Here is a 17,409-nt window from a genome sequence, read left to right as displayed (position 1 = left end):
TATCATTATCATCATCATCATCATCATCATCATCATCATCATCAATCATCATCATCATCATCATTATTATTATTATTATTATTATTATTATTATCATTATTATTATTATCATTATCATTATCATTATCATTATCATTATTATTATTATTATCATTATTATTATTATTATTATTATTATTATTATTATCATTATCATTATCATTATTATTATCATTATTATCATTATTATTATTATTATTACTATCATTATTACTATCATTATCATTATCATTATTATTATTATTATTATTATTATTTTATTATTATTATTATTATTATTATTATTATTATTATTATTATTATTATTATTATTATTATTATTATTATTATCATTCAGTCAAGTGGACATTCAGTATTCCATAAGGAGGTGTCTGAGTTTCATGTCAACTTTAAAATACTTAATTTAGCTGGGCTGCAGAAAATAAACCAACCTATGTGCACATGCTGCTGTGACCCTGTGCTGCTGTAGATGTACCTGCTGCTACTGATGCTTTTGTTGATGTCAAAAAACCCTTTTAGATTCATGTGGCAGCAAAGAAACAGAAAACTGATTACACTTTTATATGTGCATTATTTTATTTTAAATTGAACTATCATTTTTGTATATTTTTACAATATAGTTAGAATTTGGAATTATTTCATTTTATTTTATTATCATTACTTCAGGCATCTCCAACCTCCCATCAGAGTCCCATGATCTCCCCATTTTGGGATCCACCGATCTAGCAAACATGGTTGAATTGTTCGGTAAGGCTCAGATCTGTCACCCTCCTCCCTTTCCCTGCTGCACATCATATATAAATGCTCAGGTAAAGGGAGATGAGTACGATGGGCCTGGGTTTCCTGTCCCCTTTTGTTAACCTTATTTTATTTTCAACAGTTTAGGGGTTTTATCTTTAGATGAAGCTTCTGGGTTGGAATTTTACATCAAGTGTGGTGTCCCTCTTTCATAAATTTCAGTCTCCACTTCCCACCTTGATTCTGTTAGGGAGACAATAACATATACAGCATGTAAAACAAATGCACCAGCATTGGTGGTGTTTGGTGTTTCCTTGCAACTAGACCCCTCTTTAGTTCATACCACATCACTTAAAAGAGCTCCAGCACAGAGTTGGGCATATTGAGTGTTCAATTCATCCCAAAACACTTTTGCCATTGACACATTTGGTGCTTTAACGTGCTTCATGGTAATACCTCTATGTGTGAGCCCAGTCTGTTGCAAAAGGAAGCGTTCCATACATACATTTTTTACTAACATGTTAGTACATCACAGAGCAGTGGAGTCAGAGGGACCCTCATAGCAGCTAGTGTTGGAGAGACAAGCACGAAACAAACAAACTCATAAAAAGTCCTGATGTTTTTCTGACCTCTGAAGGTATCATTGCAGTATGTCAGGCCACAGGACTCAGCAGCTGAAGAATAAGAAAGGTTTGAAGCTGGGCCCTCAGCAACTGTTTCTAACCTGGTGTCAATGTTCCCTTCCTGAGTATGCAAGAAAATAAATTCACAAGTTAGATATTCTGAAACCATAAGCCTTATCTGAAGTCTGCATGAATATCTGTTCCTAACCTCGTCCATTTTGCTCCACTTCCGACTGATCTCCGTTGCTCCCGTGGGCTCTGTCATGTCAGTTCTGACTCTCTTGTCATCTGCAGAGCTTTTCCTCAAACAGGATCTTTCATCCAGAATCCCTCCTTCTTCCATCTGCCTGTCATGAGGAGGCAGGCTGATGGTCTTCTGAGCCTCTTTCAGGTCTGTCAGAGTCACACCCTGGAAGATATTCAAACGATTTTAATGCATCTTTGTCATGTCAACTTTTGACACACATTCCAATACGACCTGAACTTCTGACAGCCTTTTGATTTCTTACCTGTGTCGACCTGCGGGTCTGTCTAGCATGACGAGACTTGGCTTTCCTTTGAGATTCTGCTTCTTCATCTCTGACCGGGGTCAGATACGACCTGGGAAGAAGCAAAAAGAAAAGTGTCAATGTGAAGGTTTGAGATAATACAGATGAAACATGGTGCTGCCTTCCTAAACTGCTCTAGGACTAAATGAACTAAAAGACTAAAACCAAGCTCAAATAAAATCGCTGACAGTCAAAGACAACCTAGTTAATGTAATATGGTGTAAATTTTGTTCTCTATTACTGCTCCCAAAAAAGTAGCGCAGCATTTATCAGTTATCTTTTTTTCACATTTTGTGTTTTGACCCCAGAGAACTTCCCATGTCAATTTATATTTATTTACCAATGCGATGTATTTTTTTACTCAAAGAACAACAACTACAAATCTGCTATCTGCTGCATTAATTTCAGTAGGAGTGGAACAAACATACAGGGTGTACTGAACTGTAATCATCTTAAAAATAGAACATAAGATTTGGGTCAAATCCTGCATAACTTAAGGGTGTTTGAACAGTTTTGCTGAGTCAACCTTTTTAGGGACCTTTAACCACCAGAACTGCATCTCAACACATTCTTTTCTGAATACGCAGAGAAAAACCATAACTTCAGTCAGGACCACTCTGTCACGATTGGTAATAGAACAAAGAGTACGTGAAGAAATAAAAGGCAAAAGATGAAACAAAATCTTACTTAAAAAGGCCAAGAAAATTAAATCCAAAATAGTCCAACTGAGAACACTAGGGAACCACAGGGAACACAAGAAGGAATCACAAAGAACACTGGGGCTGGATAGGTGCAGGTAACACATGAGATGACACAATGAACTGACACAGAAGGGAGGAAACACAGAGACTTAAATACACAAGGTAATAAGACACAGGTGTGACAACGAGGCACAGGTGGATCTAATGAGGGTGCAATCAAGGAGGAGGGAAACACAGGGGCAGGAAGTAAGTACAAACCAGACACACAGGGGTCAAGAACTTCAAAATTAAACAGGAAGTACAATAGATTTAACTTAGGGACACCAGGGAAAATACACGCACACAAGGAAAACAACACAAGGAAGACATAAGGATAACCCAAACTAATATAAACAGGAAGGGAACAAGAAATAAAGCACAAGGTAATCTACAAAATAAAACAGGAAATCAAAGTCAGATTCGAGCAAAGAAAATATCAAACCAAACAAGAGCAATTCATGATACACTCTTGTCAAAGAGAATTACTATTCTCTTCCCTTCTTCCATCTATCTTCTCTTTTATGTGCATACATGAAAAGACAAGGCAGGGAGAGCAGCAGCAATGACCAGGGTACAGAACAGAGCAGGCACCAGTGACATTACACATGACACTGTTAGAATCACACACAGCATAAATAGGAGGAGCTGGGGTGGCAGAGGCATTTTGCAAAGCGGTTTGAGGAGGAAGAAGGAAGCATAGGCAGGTTAAAGCAGCTTAAATAGAACGCCCTTTTTCATATTAGCCAAACAGATGAGTAGAAGGTAATCGACTGAACTGTCGGCGAACATAAAATCAACGCTTGACTTTGTGGCCTGCCTGAACTTTGCTCAGTTAAATGTCCTGCAATATATTCCCCTGAGTCTACATATTGTGTGTTTTTCAATGAGATTTTACACATCTTTATTGAAGAATGTGCACAATGGAAGCACACTTTAAATTAAATGATACTGCACCTGATACAAAGGTTTGAAATAGATATGCTAAACCTTTTTCAGCATAGTAGTTATCATATACTAGCAGGGATCTTTCTGTCAGTTTCCCATATACCTAGTTTATAATTTAGGCTTGGTGAGAGGCAACATATCAATAAATGGGCATTGCATTTGTTCCTGTTTGCTTATTGTGTAGTATTTCAAATTAAATTTGCACGTGTCTAATAACAAATACAAAAGTTGTTGAAAGCCACATTTTTGCTGGGTCCTGCAGTGCACATTGCATTGCCCTGATTCACGCTTTTTAAATCCTTTCTACCTTTGTCTTTATCAGAAATATTTCAAATGTAGGAACCAAGATTCTCTGCATTTGCATTGCATTGCATCTTTAAGCCCAGTGGTTCACAGAGACACAGAAAGAGCTGAGCAAGCATCAGAGGAGAGGCTCATGTTTTACCCAGAGAGCTGCTCCCCTCCTCTGCTACGCTTTTACTGGTATTGATCTCTCTGTTGTGGAGTCACCCTGAATCCTCACTGAGAGTTAGCAGGCTGGATAGCAGCACGCTCCTCTTTGTAATGCACAAAGCATAGGGAATGGACTCCATGACTGTGCACAGTCCTGAAGGCTTTAAGTGCAAACAGCACTGTAAAGTGATCAAACACAAGCAAGTAAGAGCTGACTGCAGATGCTAGAAAACAGTTGCATTAATTCTCACAATCCGATCATGGGTTGAGTTTATGTTTTATGCAGTAATGCATTAGATACAACTAAATCTGCAGCTCACAAACAGCAAAGTGATCCTCTTAAGCCACAAAATACAACAATGTTAATAATTAATACACCACAGCAGCAGCTAAGAATAATATCCTTCAGCTAATAATTAGCAATGTACATAAAAAGGCTAATCGAGTACATCAAAGAGGGTAACACATTTTCAATCCCAAAGCGACAAACTACAAGCTCACATTAGTTAATTCAGGGCCTACAGCATCTCAACAGGGCACAGTTGCTCCACATTAAGATGACAAACAGTACCAGGAGCTCTGCCAAACTAGAGGCCTGTCAAGTTGAAACAAAGTAATTGGTGAAACAAGAACTAAGAGTAGAACAGCACGACTGAGTCTCTCTGAAACTCACCTGGGAACAAACGCCTGCATGGTCCCCAATGAGGGTCAGAGACTGAGGCACTGAGACACTGCAGCAGTGATGAGCAGTAGAGGCTGGACCAAATGACTCTGTAACAAGGAGAGTGCAGAAAGAGAGAGAGAGAGAGAGAGAGAGAGAGAGAGAGAGGAGAGAGAGAGAGAGAGAGAGGGAGAGAGGGAGAGAGGCAGAGGGAGACTTCCTGCACATTAAGAAGGATGATGCACAAATAATCAATCGAGAGTTTCTGTCTACCTAAGTCTGATGTCAGCAGGTCTATGTGCTTCAGTTCTTTGAAACATGTGTGCTGCAAAGGCATTTCTAAGTCCTACTGAAAGGAAACATGGGACCTTATTGACCAAAGTCTGCCTATGCTTTGCCTTTGTAGTCTGCCTTAGCCAATCATGTTAAAACTTGATTGGAGCTTTGCATGTGGTGGAAAAATGATAGATTTATTCATTCATGACAAATCTCTGTCTTTGGCTTTCAGGCAGAAAACCCATTCCCCATATTCTCACACCAGTTATTTTCTCTGACCTCACTCCCAGGATTAGAAGCACAGTTTCTCTCTAATTGTTGTGTCTGATTTGACAAAATTCTAGGTTTTAAAACCGTCTTAACTTCAGGAAATTGATAAATCATTATCATTGGAGAACTTTTACATAAACCAATGCATGGCGGTCATGGTAGGGGGAAATGTGGGTTTGACTACTCAAGGAAGGAGCCTTGATGGGTTATTATTGTTTTTCTTTCTGTCCAAGTTATAACAGTCAGCAGAAAAGTACAATTAGCCGTCGAAACGAACATGGTTCTGAACTCCATGTGGAAAAAATGTGGAGTATCTCTCTGAGGCCCCTACTAAATGGGCAAAAATGGTTTATCCTATCGAATAGAGTTCATCCATCCTCAGCTGAAATAATTAAATGACAGCTGCTTTAAGCACCATGTCTCACCTCAATGAAGCAAAAACAGGATATTAGAAAAATTGTTAAGGAAAACTAAGCTAGGGAAATAGGAAATAAATCAGCATTTTAGGCACAATATTATATGGCAGAATTTCTTTGAATATTACCTCAAAATAAAGACAGCCCACTTTGACACAATCCAAACTTCTATCCATGAGAGCAAGCATAGTAAACTCACAGCAGAATGGTTACAGTTTCCAATCTAAGCCAGGGCTTTCCAGTTTGAAGTGAAAGTGTTTTGGCTTTCTAAACTAAATACACTGAAGCAAGTAAGCACAGTAAGGTGTCATGATAGTGTGATGAGCAATTGTTCCACCTCTCAATAGAGGGTTTTAAAGTTTCAATCTAATCCAGGGATTTGGTGTGACTTTTCACACTGGAGTTTGAACCATTATTTGAAACATTCAGATTGAATTGGAAAGTACAAAGAAAACCTAAGGCCTAAAGTTTGAAATCCTCCCACTGCACAGAGGACTTTTATTTAAAACTACCAGACTGAAATGAAAAGTCTAAGAATCCCAATGAGTGAGTGCTGCACATGGAGATACTGGTGTGGTGGTTAGCACTAGTACCTAACATTAAGCTGTTTCAGGGTTCAAATCCAGGCTGGGGTTTCTATGTGTGGAGAAAAGAGTAATCTGGCTTTCTCCAACTGTTTTTTTTTTCTGCCAGAATGTGCTAAAAAGGGCATCCAGTGTTAGATGGCACTGATATGCTTTCCTAACACTACAGTTTTCGCAGTGCTTTTGAACTAACATAATCAAAGATGAATAATTTTCAAGCAGCTCTGTAGTGTGGTAGTTAGGGCTCCTGCCTTCCAAATAAAGGATCTTGGGTTCAGATCCCACAGAAGGGCATTCATAGTGAGTTGGAACTGACATGCTTCTCTTGAGCTGTGTTTTTTAATTACCATAACCAAATGGTGAAATTAAAAGATCTAAAAAAAAAAAAAGAAAGCACTTCCATGGTGTGATGGATGCAACTGTCACCTTCAAAAATAATTGACACTGGAATAAAATCCCTAACAGGGCATTCTGTGTCAGGTGGTGTTGACATCGAACTGGCTTTCTAGGGCAAGGGTTCTCAAACTTTTTGGAGCCAGGGACCCCTTACAGGTGAGAAAATTGTCCAAGGACCCCCTCATAATTGTAACAAAGATTAAACACATTAGTGATGTGTCATGATCAAAAGCTGTGGCTCTCAGAGCCGATGCTTTATAGCGAATCAGAAGAGCCTGCTTGCGTTGAGATAGAGCCGACTCCCATTTTTTTCCATTCACTGCTTAGCTCTCACTGCTCAGCCCCAGCTCTGCTCACAGCAGAACTTTGTTTTGATTGGTCAGCATGGTGGCCATGCGGCCAATCACATGTGAGGATATAGGATATAGATCATGGAGGGGAGGCTGTGTATCATGGCTTTATCTGTTCCTTCTGAGAGGGTTAGGGTTAGGGTTAGCTGAGGAATCTGTTTTTTCTCAATGCCAACCTGCACTGAGGACATTAATAATGTTTGCTTGGGATTGGTTCTTGTTTCTGTTTACTTGAGTTGGTTCTGGTTCTGTTTGCTTGAGTTGGTACTAGTTATTTTTGCTTGAGTTGGTTCTGGTTCTGTTTGCTTGAGTTTGGTTCTGGTTCAGTTTTCTTGAGTTTGGTTCTGGTTTTGGTTCTGTTTGCTTCAGTTGGTTCTGGTTCTGGTTCTGTTGGCTTGAGGTTGGTTCTGTTTGCTTGCCTTGGTTCTGGTACTGGTTCTAGTTCTGGTTCAGTACTGGTTCGGTTCTGGTTCTGGCTCAGTACTGATTTTGGTTCGGTACTGGTTCTGGTTCAGTACTGGTTCGGTTCTGGTTCAGTACTGATTTTGGTTCGGTACCGGTTCTGGTTCAGTACTGGTTCTGGTTCGGTTCCGGTCCGGTTCTGGTTCGGTTCAAGTTCGGTTCTGGTTCGGTTTAGGGTCGGTTCTGGATCGGTTCTGGATCGGTTCTGGATCGGTTCTGGTTCGGTTCTGGTTCAGTTCAGGTTCGATTCTAGTTGCTTGAGTTTGGTTCTGGTTCTGGTTGGGTTCCAGTTCGGTTCTGGTTTGGTTCTGGTTTGGTTCTGTTTGGTTCAGGTTCGGTTCTGGTTCAGTTCTGGCTCGGTTCTGTTTCGGTTCTGGTTCGGTTCTGGTTGCTTAAGTTTGGTTCTGGTTCTGTTTGCTTAAGTTTAGTTCTGGTTCTAACCCTAACCCTAGTTCTAACCCTAACCGTAACCCTAATCCTAACCCTAACCCTTATCCTAATCATAACCTTAACCCTAACCCTAATCCTAACCCTAATCTTAACCCTAATCCTAACCCTAACCCCAAACCTAATCATAATCCTAATCATAACCCTAACCCTAATCCTAATCATAACCCTAACCCTAACCCTAATCCTAACCCTAACCCTAATCATAACCCTAACCCTAATCCTAACCCTAACCCTAATCCTAACCCTAGCCCTAACCTTAATCCTAACCCTAACCCTAATCCTAACCCTAACCCTAATCCTAACCCTAACCCCAATCCTAACCCTAACCCCAAACCTAATCATAACCCTAATCATAACCCTAACCCTAATCCTAACCCTAATCATAACCCTAACCCTAATCCTAACCCTAATCATAACCCTAACCCTAATCCTAACCCTAATCCTAACCCTAACCCTAATCATATCCTTAACCCTAATCACAACCCTAACCCTAATAATAACCCTAACGGAATGGTTTTGTAACAGAATAAATGCACACAATTGGGCAATTGTAAGGCTTCTCATAAAAACACTATATGTAGTGTTTTTACTAAAGCACATGCTTACTACCATTTGCACTCTTAGTTGCCCTTGGAACTATTTGTATTGTAAAACGTATCAATGTAAATACTTCAGACCTGTACCATAGAGATAAACAGATAACACTTTAACTTGAATCAAGTAAATACCACTTCTATACTTTAAAACCGAGGGTCATTTCATTCCTTGATTCCCAGTTAGTCTTACAGTTTAGACCTTGAATGCTTTGGCTTTTTCACAGATTTTTAACTACCACAAAGCAAAGGAAGACGATGAACCCAAAGGAAGCACTAACAGGCAGCCCTGTGGTGGGATAGTTAATGCTGCTGCCTCATTGTTACTAGGTTGTTAGTTCTAAGCTAGTGCTGGTTGACAAGATTGTGCATATGCTGGTTGTGCAAGGAGAACAATGGAAAGCAGGCAGGGGAAAGATGGGAAACTGAATACAAGAAGAAATCATTTGCCCAGAGAGGGGTATTCACATCACATGCAATTTGAAATATAGATTCTATTATCAGGTGTTTAACTCACAGTTAATACAACCGTTCCACGCATTGTGCATATTGCTGGATGTGAGGGTTTTTTATTGGTTCCTAATGTGAAAACCAATTAAAGAGGAGATGAGGTAGCTTCTTCTTTTCAAGTACTTTCAGTGTAATTCAATAATTGTCATTTATGTGTGATGAGACAGAATCACAGATACAAAAGTAAAAGAACCAGAGTTTATTTTCAAAACATGGAAACGTGGGAAGTTTCATAGATAGTAACCAAATCCTAGGCAGTGATATGTGTAAGAGTGAGTCTCTTGTTTAGAAGAAATGTACAGTAATGTCAAAAAGCCTTGCTATATTCTACTACCAAGAACCTAGAACACTATAACTTGTCTTTACAAAACATTAGTCATGTCCTTTGAGAAGTGCTTTTTTTTTTGTTTGTTTAGATAAGTCAATCTCCTGCTCTTATCACAGCTTGCAGTCTGAACAGCAGAGCACTGGTTCATAATTCACATTATTCCTGTTGTCTTAAGAGCATCTCAGTGAGGCAGTCTTTGGACAGTCTTATCTATCTCCTGTGTCCTAAGACATGTTCAGCAGGGTTGAGATCTGGCGACCATAGATATAGGAGCCATGAATTCCTTGCTCTGTGTTCACATTTCACAGTCCCTGCATGGTTTCCGACCATGTTAGAGGTCAGTGTCCAAGTGGAAAACTCTGCACTAGAAACATGACTCTGCAGCATTAAGTAGTCCCTCTGTTTGATTCATGTGTGCAGTCAATGGGTTGCTGTACTAGCTTATCAAGGCGCATAATGGGAAACTGTAGCGCTTGATTTCTTGATTTAAGACTATTTATCAGCGAAATGTGGATGCAGTTCAGTGTTAGAACTGGTTTGGCTTTTAAGATGTGGTGTTCAAACTGCTACAAAACTCACCTTAACTATCTGTTATCTTTAGACTGTATGTGTTAGTTGACAATGATTTGTAGTAGGTATAATGGCAGTCCAATTGTTGTTTGGGATGCAGATGATTTGCCTAGAATATCCCTACAAATGTACCCGCAGGCTATTCATTTAGCTTCAACTTCTCTGTTCATCTGAAGAATCATTCATCCCTGAGATGTTTCAATGAGCTGCTGTTGAAATCAAGGACAACAGCTTTTTTCCCCCCATGTCATTACAAACATTGAAAGTTATTCATAAAACATCTGCTATTTGTTTCTGATGCTTAAGGTAGAATATGACTCAAATCAACAAAAGCAGTAGATGATGCTTTTAAAACAGTTCTTGGTAGAGACCCCAGACTTTTTAGACCACTGTAATTTACACAGCTAGCTGTAGAGAGTGCAAAAAAACACAATGAGCCAAACTTAATCAACCCAACATTAATTTTTTTAAGCACTGAACCACAGAGTAGTTAGAAAAGTAAATAAAAAAGTACTATCAACTACAGTTTGTCTTATACATTCAGGAATCTTCGTTTATCACATTAAAGATGCTTCTTCTTGCTAGCTCTTCAGCTGGCAGTGCTGCCAGTGTAAACTGACATACATTAAGTTTCAGAAACTGTCCCCCACCCCTCTGAAATAGTCTAATAATGCATTTCAGGCAGTTGTAAAAAGAATCATATTTTAATGTCACCAAAACAGGCATTATTTATGGCTTCGAGTGCATTGTAAAACAGTGTATGCATTGTGATATCCGTGGCTTTTTGTTTTCCAGTTAAGTACAGACGTGTGAGGAGTGAAAAAGGCTCTGCAGAAAGATATTTTCTGGATTAAGGCTTCTGAGGTTGTTATTGGCGGATAAATCCTGAAGTATTATTTTTCTTACACATCAGCCGTCTCGTGTTTTGAGGTAAAGACTTCAACCTAGTAACCGTTTTCTTCTGCCTTTCAAAGAACAACCACATAATGAATACTGCGCCTAAACAACAGCGATCAATAATGCCTCCCTAAAGCATTTGCCATATTGTAGAGTGTGTCCTTAGACTGAGAAAGTTCCCATTCTGCTTGCTGGAGATGTGTGGAATAGAATCCGACGGGCTCTGTAAAACACAACATAACAAGAATATTATAATCGATTGTTTATCTAATGCATTATCAATAGATCGATGATGTTTAGAATATTCTAACTGCTTTCTAATTCCATTCATACTTACATTCCTCCTCTGGTAAATCATCTTCTAACGGCTCCTCGCCTTCTTCTACCTCCTCGGCCTCCTCCTCAGCTGCTACATCCTGCTGTTCTTCCTCTTCAAACACTTCCCCCTCCACCTTAAGTTCCTCCTCCTCTTCAGGTGCCTCCTCTTCTTCACTTTGTTCCCCCTCTCCTGCCTCTATTGTATCCTCATCCTCCTTTTCTGATACAACACTAGACTCTTCTTGTTCTTTCTGATCCTCTGCTGCAGCCTCAGCCTCCTCAGAAGGAGCCGCTTCATCTGTCACAGAGTCCTCCTGCACATCAGCAGGAGCTTCAATCTGTGCGGCTGCCTCTGCTCCTTCATCTGCCTCTGCTACTTCTTCTGCCTCTGCCACTTCTTCTGCCACTGCCTCGATCTCCTCAGAAGGAGCAGTTTGATCAGCAGGAAGTGCCTCTTCTTCGGTTACTTCAGCTGCTGGAGCTGTTTCTTCCTCGGTTTTATCATCAGACTCTGCAGGAGTTCCCTCCTCCAGCTGAGACAAGGAGAGTAATAGAACAATTCAGATTAGTTCATAGAAAACCAGTGATTTTACAGGTTTGCTATCAGACAAAGATGATAACAAGCATCTTTATGTGATGCCTGTAATAGAGAAGATGCAAATCCAACAGAGAATCAACGCCAGGCAATTAGCTCATTCAATTTAATGGGATGGAAATCTTATTATGGCTCCCTACGGGCAAACAGGGAACAGAAATAGTAATTGGACCATGTGTGCTGATAGATTGTATTTGACCTCTTATGGTACATCATATATGACACAAAACTGCTTCTCAAACTGCTTTCTTGAATAGGTCTGTTCCATGCAGTGACCTCTTTACTTCTGATCTGATTCAGTCGAGTTTTCCCAGCTTCATTTGTTCAAATTCAAAGATTCAACTTCGTTAAAAAATAAAGTGAAATAAATTTAAAAAGCGGACTAATGCTAACCTGCTTCTGCACGTTCTCCAGCTGATCTTTGAGTCCTAAGTGCAGACTGTGGGACTGAGAGTTCTGATCCTGCAGACTCTGACGTACCGTATTGAGCTGCTCCTCCACGCTGGCCTGCTGCAGCTTCTCTGACTTTTCACTCTTGAGCAGCTCTCTGAAAAAAAGACAATCAAAGTGAGACTTTCTTTATGTTTCTCTATGTTTACATTTATGATTTTTCAAATTTGAAGTGTGTGGAATTTAAAATAACCAATCTGGAGCACTATCAAGTTTCGACACCTTCAATTCAACTATTGGCACTAATGTCTGCTCTCTTTGAGTCTGGCACGCCAACATTTGCCTGTGAACCACAGTTGCAAGTTTACATAAGCTTCAAAAGATGCCAACTCACACACAAAAGGTAACTGCAAATATCATCATAGCAAAATAAATGTTTGCACAGATCAGGGCTATCTTCCAACGTGAATATGAGGCCTACCAGCACCCACCCAGAGTAACACAGAGATAGTGGGAGCCAACAGGCTTTGACAAAGTCAACATAAAGTTATGGGTCAGAGGAGGTGAGCTATTTTCCTCCACAGTCAAAGCTGCAGCTTTTTCCACTACCTACCTGACAGTAGCCATCTCCTGCGTGCTGGCCTCCAGTTGAGCCTCATAGGCAACCAGCTGCGTCTTCAGTCGGAGCACCTCTGCCGCCTGCTCGTCCAGGGAGGCGCTGAGCGTGCCGACCTGTTCCGCTTTCTCCTCCAGCTTTGTTTCAGCATCTCCCAGGCTCCCCATCAGGCCTTCGACCTTCTCGGACAGATCGTCGTTTAGCTTGGCCAGGCCCTCCACCTGAACCTTCACACCGTCAAACTCGTCGCTCTTCCCCTTCAGCATGCTCTGCAGCTGGCTCAGCTGCTCCAGAGATACGGTGGCTTGCTGCATCTCAGCTAGGCGGGTTTTCATCTCGGTGTGGAGCGAGAGTACCTGAGCGGGGAGGTCAGACGTCCTGAGCTGTTCGGCTGTAGCCAAGGCCATGCCCACCTGCTTTTGGGCCACTGCATAAGACTCCTCCAGGGCAATCAGGCGGGTTTCCAGACCCTCTGAGAAGGGCTGCAGAAATAAAACAGACACAGGGATGAGGAAATGGCCAGGCTGCGATAGTGCTTTGATAGTTGCTTAAATTCTGTGTATGGGGATTCCAAACTACTAAAAACTATAATAAACATTTATTTACCACATTTAATTTCAGGTCCATAGGATGCATAAATGTCTAAATCCCATTGTCAAAAACATTTCATTTTTTTATTCATGTAAGGACATAGAAGTCACTGAAGTAAAGCTTTCATTCACTGATGTGGTTTTAGAATAACTTTTTCTGCTCCAATTTTGTCAGATGCCAAAAGAAAATCCCTCCCATTATTTTCGCAGATCCTTTCAGTCGCCATAATAATACGAGCACACATTTAACATTGAATGGAGAGCATGGTGTATCATTAGGTAAATCTTCCCTGCATAACTTTACATTTAAACCAACATAATTTGCATATGTAAGCAGTGGACTTAGTCATCTTTTGTGTGTATACCAAGAGCCTGACTCCTGGATAGTTAACCAACCAGTAAAACTTTTGCAACAGAGGAGGCGGCTTAATGAGTTGACTGCTTGAACAGGAAATATTTCTGTAACAAGACTGAGCTAGCAGAGCTGTTCTCATGCAAGGTTTTCTGCCACATTACAGGCTTGCCTGAGTCTAATGTGAAGTTGTGTTAAAAGAAAGAGTGAGAGAAGAGAATCTTTTTTGTTTTGGATGATTGATGTAAAAAATCCTGCTCGTCTACCTGGAGTTGCCTGGAGCAACTTCCAAATAGCTGACATTCTGTGAGCTTCATTAGGTGGAAAAAAAAATGGTGCTCAGGGCAGCTGTGAAACTCAAGTTTGTAGTGACATAACAGTCATTCATTCAAGCTCTGACAGAGCACTTTAAAGAGGAAGTGGAGACTATAAGAGTCTGGAGAATACAGCATTTAGAAGTTTTGTGTTATTGCAAAAAAAAAAAATTAAAAAAAATACACATGGAACAAGTTTGTCTGTGTTTTCTGAGAAGCTTCCAGTATTCTGAAAACAACCTCTGAACTAGTGTTAGGTATCAAAATCTCAGACTAAATTTAGCCCTGGCACACTTCTGTCTTGTGTATTATTATTTTGGCAGCATCATCCACACAGCTCTGAAAGCATGTTCTTCACTGGTGTTATAAAACAAACACTTGTTTGATAATTTTTGATACAAGTTTGATTGGATGAGTTTGGTGTAATGATAAAGAAAGTGTCCCTGCAGTAGTAGGTCAAGAATAATCCTCATTACAAGCGTCAGCAGCTGTGTGGATGTTAGAAATAGCAGCGTTTTGTGCTCACTCCAGTGAGGCTCTTGGCATTTTGAAATCTGATAAGAGGCCTGCAGCTCCTCACTTTCCTTACTTGAAGGTGGCAACGTGGACGTGTGCATGGGTGGAGGCCTACACTAATTACTCCCAAAGTGTTAGAGCTAGGGTGAAAATTTTAAAGAGACTTGGGCAAAAGGTCACGGGCCATGAAAGGGGGCGTCTCATGCAGTTCCACGGCTGCAAACTTAGATGACTTATCAAACCTTGACTGGAAAATGCTGCTTAGCGATTTTTAATGCCTTACCTTACTACTTGACTGTCGCAAATCTTCATGGGAGGACTGCAGCTTCACTATTTTCATCTGCATACCCATGAGATTGTCTGTTAAGTAGGTTAAAGTTTGGTGCTGCTGGAGACAGAACCACACGCCAGTTGCACCGCCAATTACAATCATGAGAAATAAAACCAAGTGGAGCGCGTAGTTAGTCGCTCCTGAGCGCACTTCTGTCTCCATGTCATCATTTTTGAAAAAGTTATCTTCATGCTTGTGGTTGTTCTTTCCTCTCCGATGCTTGGCAGTCATGTTCCCCACACAAAGGACACAATGTTCCGGTAAGGCAGAGAGGTGATTTTCAGGGAGCTGGTGGGTCAAAAAAGCGTGGATCAAAGAATGCGCGGATGCTTTTTTCAATTGGCGCTCCAAAAAACCGACCCGGATTCAATCACCGCGCAATAAAGTACCGAGAAGCTGCATCAGCGAGCTCCTGATGAGGAAGAGGCAGAGGAGAAGATGAGGCAGGGAGGCGTGGACCGTGGGTAGCGCGTTTGTCCATTCAGGAAGAGGAGGGAGGAGTGAGCGGGGTGAAGGCTGAGCTTTCTGCACCATGTGCGCTGCTGTCATCTAATGGAAAACCTACACGTCCGGCTGCTGTGCTGTGCGCTATTTTCTACTGCGGCTGAGGCCAGGGTAGAGCTGCATGTTTCATGAGGCTGTTACACACCTCTGTCGTCAGCCACTATGGGTTGTTGTTGTGATGTGACATGACCGAGCTCTAAGAAAATGTTGGCTGATTTAAATTGGCCTTATACCCATCAGTTGACCCAACACCATTGTCTCTGTTCTCAAAATACAGACTCCTTTCATAATATTCTGAATAAGAGACATATTCAGGGGCCTTTCTTAAAATTTGAAAGGCCAACTTCCACTTAAAGGTCATGTTCAGCTTTCAAGAAAATGACATGTCTTTGGCCTTTCCTGCCTTCTTGCATAGTGTCAGGTTTTGAGAATGATCCCAAAAAATGCCTTCTTGATTTTGTCTTTCTTTCTCTCTTCCCCTCCCTTTATGATACTTTCCTTTGTTGATATGACAGCTTAAGAGAGACAGCTGAAGGGGTTAAGGCCAGGAATCCAACCTGGGACTGATGCATTCAGGATTTCATTGTGGGGTGTATACAGAGCACAAACTGGCAGACTTTCTTTCTTTCTTTCTTTCTTCTGAAAAAAAAAGCATGTATCCATCCATTGATTTAGCCTTACAGGTCACTGGGTGTAAGTTGTTTATGAGGTGGAAGTATCCATCATTTTTTTTATTAGCTTCCAATTTGAAGCCTTGAAATGAAGATCAAAGACTGAATACCAGCCACATTACTTTTGATCTTAAACCAAGTTCTGTCAGATTACTCTATTTTTTAATAGCCCGAGAAGCTGCTTGGAAAAACAGGGTCAGTACAAGGTGGTATAAGGTGGTACATTCATTTCAAAATACTTCAAAGTATTATATTTCATTCCAACTAAGTCTGCTCTGCTAAATGCAGCTAAATGCTACACACTGCAACTTCAAGGAGCTTTATTGAGCATCTGCAGGCAGACCCAACTGTTGGGTATGACATTTTGACCATTGCTGTTGTGTGTTTTGGAACCAGACGTTATCATATTGTTATTGTGTTCACTGACTATGAAGCCAAAAGTTTAAGAGCCCCCCTGCTGACTGGCTGCAGTACAGGTCATAAACCCCACCTCCCTTGTTGACAGATAGACCATTGGTCAAACTTCAACTTGCTGATTTATGTCCAAGTGTTCATTTTTCTGAGACGTTTGCATCGAATGAGTTATCTGATTTTGAAAAGATGATTGACTGACAGCTCTGTTGCCTAATGTGGGCTCCTGCAGTATTCTTTACCAGTAGCAGAGTAGAAGAGGAACAGCAAGAGAAAATGTAACGAACACTAGCCGTAGAGTCATGGAACTTTCCATAACCGTATCTGCTTCAAACCAACACAAGAATCTTGTGGGTTTATTAATCATGATTACAGGTACTGGACTGGTTTCCATTCATTTGTACAACTGAAACATATAAACACTTATATGTTCACCCATAGAGGCATGGAGAGAATCCAAAAGGAGACTGGGTTCACCACTGCCCCACAGTGCTGCCCTAAAGCTAAACTCATCGTGCCCTGCAGCCTGCACAAGCTGATATAAAGTATTTCTGACATGACATTTCAAAGAGCCCATACATTCAGAGTTCACTCACAGGTCTTGCTGAAGTCTTAAGTGGAACACTGCTTTTTTTGTACCAAACACAATGAGAAAACACAGTGTAAATAAGTACTATCGTTCTTTACTATACAACGTGCATCAGTTTACATGGACTGATTCTGCACTACTGCTCAGTAAAACCTGAACAAAGGTGAACTCTGAACCGTGAGTACTCTGGGGATGCCACGGGAACAGTTGGGTGGGCCTCAACTGAAGCAAACAGAAGAGTGAACAAATATTTGCAGTACTGAAGTGTAATGAGCCGTGTCTTAAGTATCACAATAAGGTCAACTGCATTGACGTGTCCCCAGTTGGACTCCACCCAACATCCACCTGGAGACAAAATGATCT

General features: G+C 40.8%; 2 protein-coding genes across 6 annotated transcripts in view; both read right to left on the bottom strand.

Annotated features, from left to right (window-relative positions):
• The window catches only part of LOC117821355 (protein phosphatase 1 regulatory subunit 12B-like), a 29,452-nt gene extending 26,692 nt beyond the window's left edge, over nucleotides 1-2,760 (bottom strand). For all 4 annotated transcript variants that reach the window (XR_004632954.1, XM_034695559.1, XM_034695558.1 and 1 more), the window contains exons 1-4: nucleotides 2,636-2,760; nucleotides 1,910-2,000; nucleotides 1,609-1,809; nucleotides 1,407-1,521 (exon numbers count right to left, since the gene is read on the bottom strand). Coding sequence is in view for 3 of the 4 variants with exons in the window: in XM_034695559.1 (XP_034551450.1) it covers nucleotides 1,407-1,521; nucleotides 1,609-1,743 (250 nt within the window). In the remaining variant the exon portion in view is untranslated. The remainder of the gene's footprint in view (nucleotides 1-1,406; nucleotides 1,522-1,608; nucleotides 1,810-1,909; nucleotides 2,001-2,635) is intronic.
• Nucleotides 2,761-10,395: 7,635 nt separating this feature from the next.
• LOC117821417 (FK506-binding protein 5-like) lies at nucleotides 10,396-15,388 on the bottom strand. 2 transcript variants are annotated; one of them, XM_034695666.1, is made up of 5 exons: nucleotides 14,824-15,388; nucleotides 12,766-13,250; nucleotides 12,156-12,309; nucleotides 11,187-11,700; nucleotides 10,396-11,072 (listed from the first exon to the last, which is right to left on the bottom strand). In XM_034695666.1, coding segments are annotated over exons 1-5 (1,434 nt in total). In that variant the 5' UTR covers nucleotides 15,103-15,388; the 3' UTR covers nucleotides 10,396-11,070. The 2 variants fall into 2 exon arrangements, with proteins under 2 accessions (XP_034551557.1, XP_034551558.1); XM_034695667.1 differs by having other exon boundaries at nucleotides 12,243-12,309; nucleotides 14,824-15,387.
• Nucleotides 15,389-17,409: the final 2,021 nt, after the last annotated feature.

The sequence above is a fragment of the Notolabrus celidotus genome, chromosome 11, assembly GCF_009762535.1.
Source record: "Notolabrus celidotus isolate fNotCel1 chromosome 11, fNotCel1.pri, whole genome shotgun sequence".
Taxonomy (NCBI): Eukaryota; Metazoa; Chordata; class Actinopteri; order Labriformes; family Labridae; genus Notolabrus; species Notolabrus celidotus.
The sequence above is the reverse complement of the archived record's forward strand: the minus strand, read 5'-3'. Positions and strand labels throughout refer to the sequence as shown.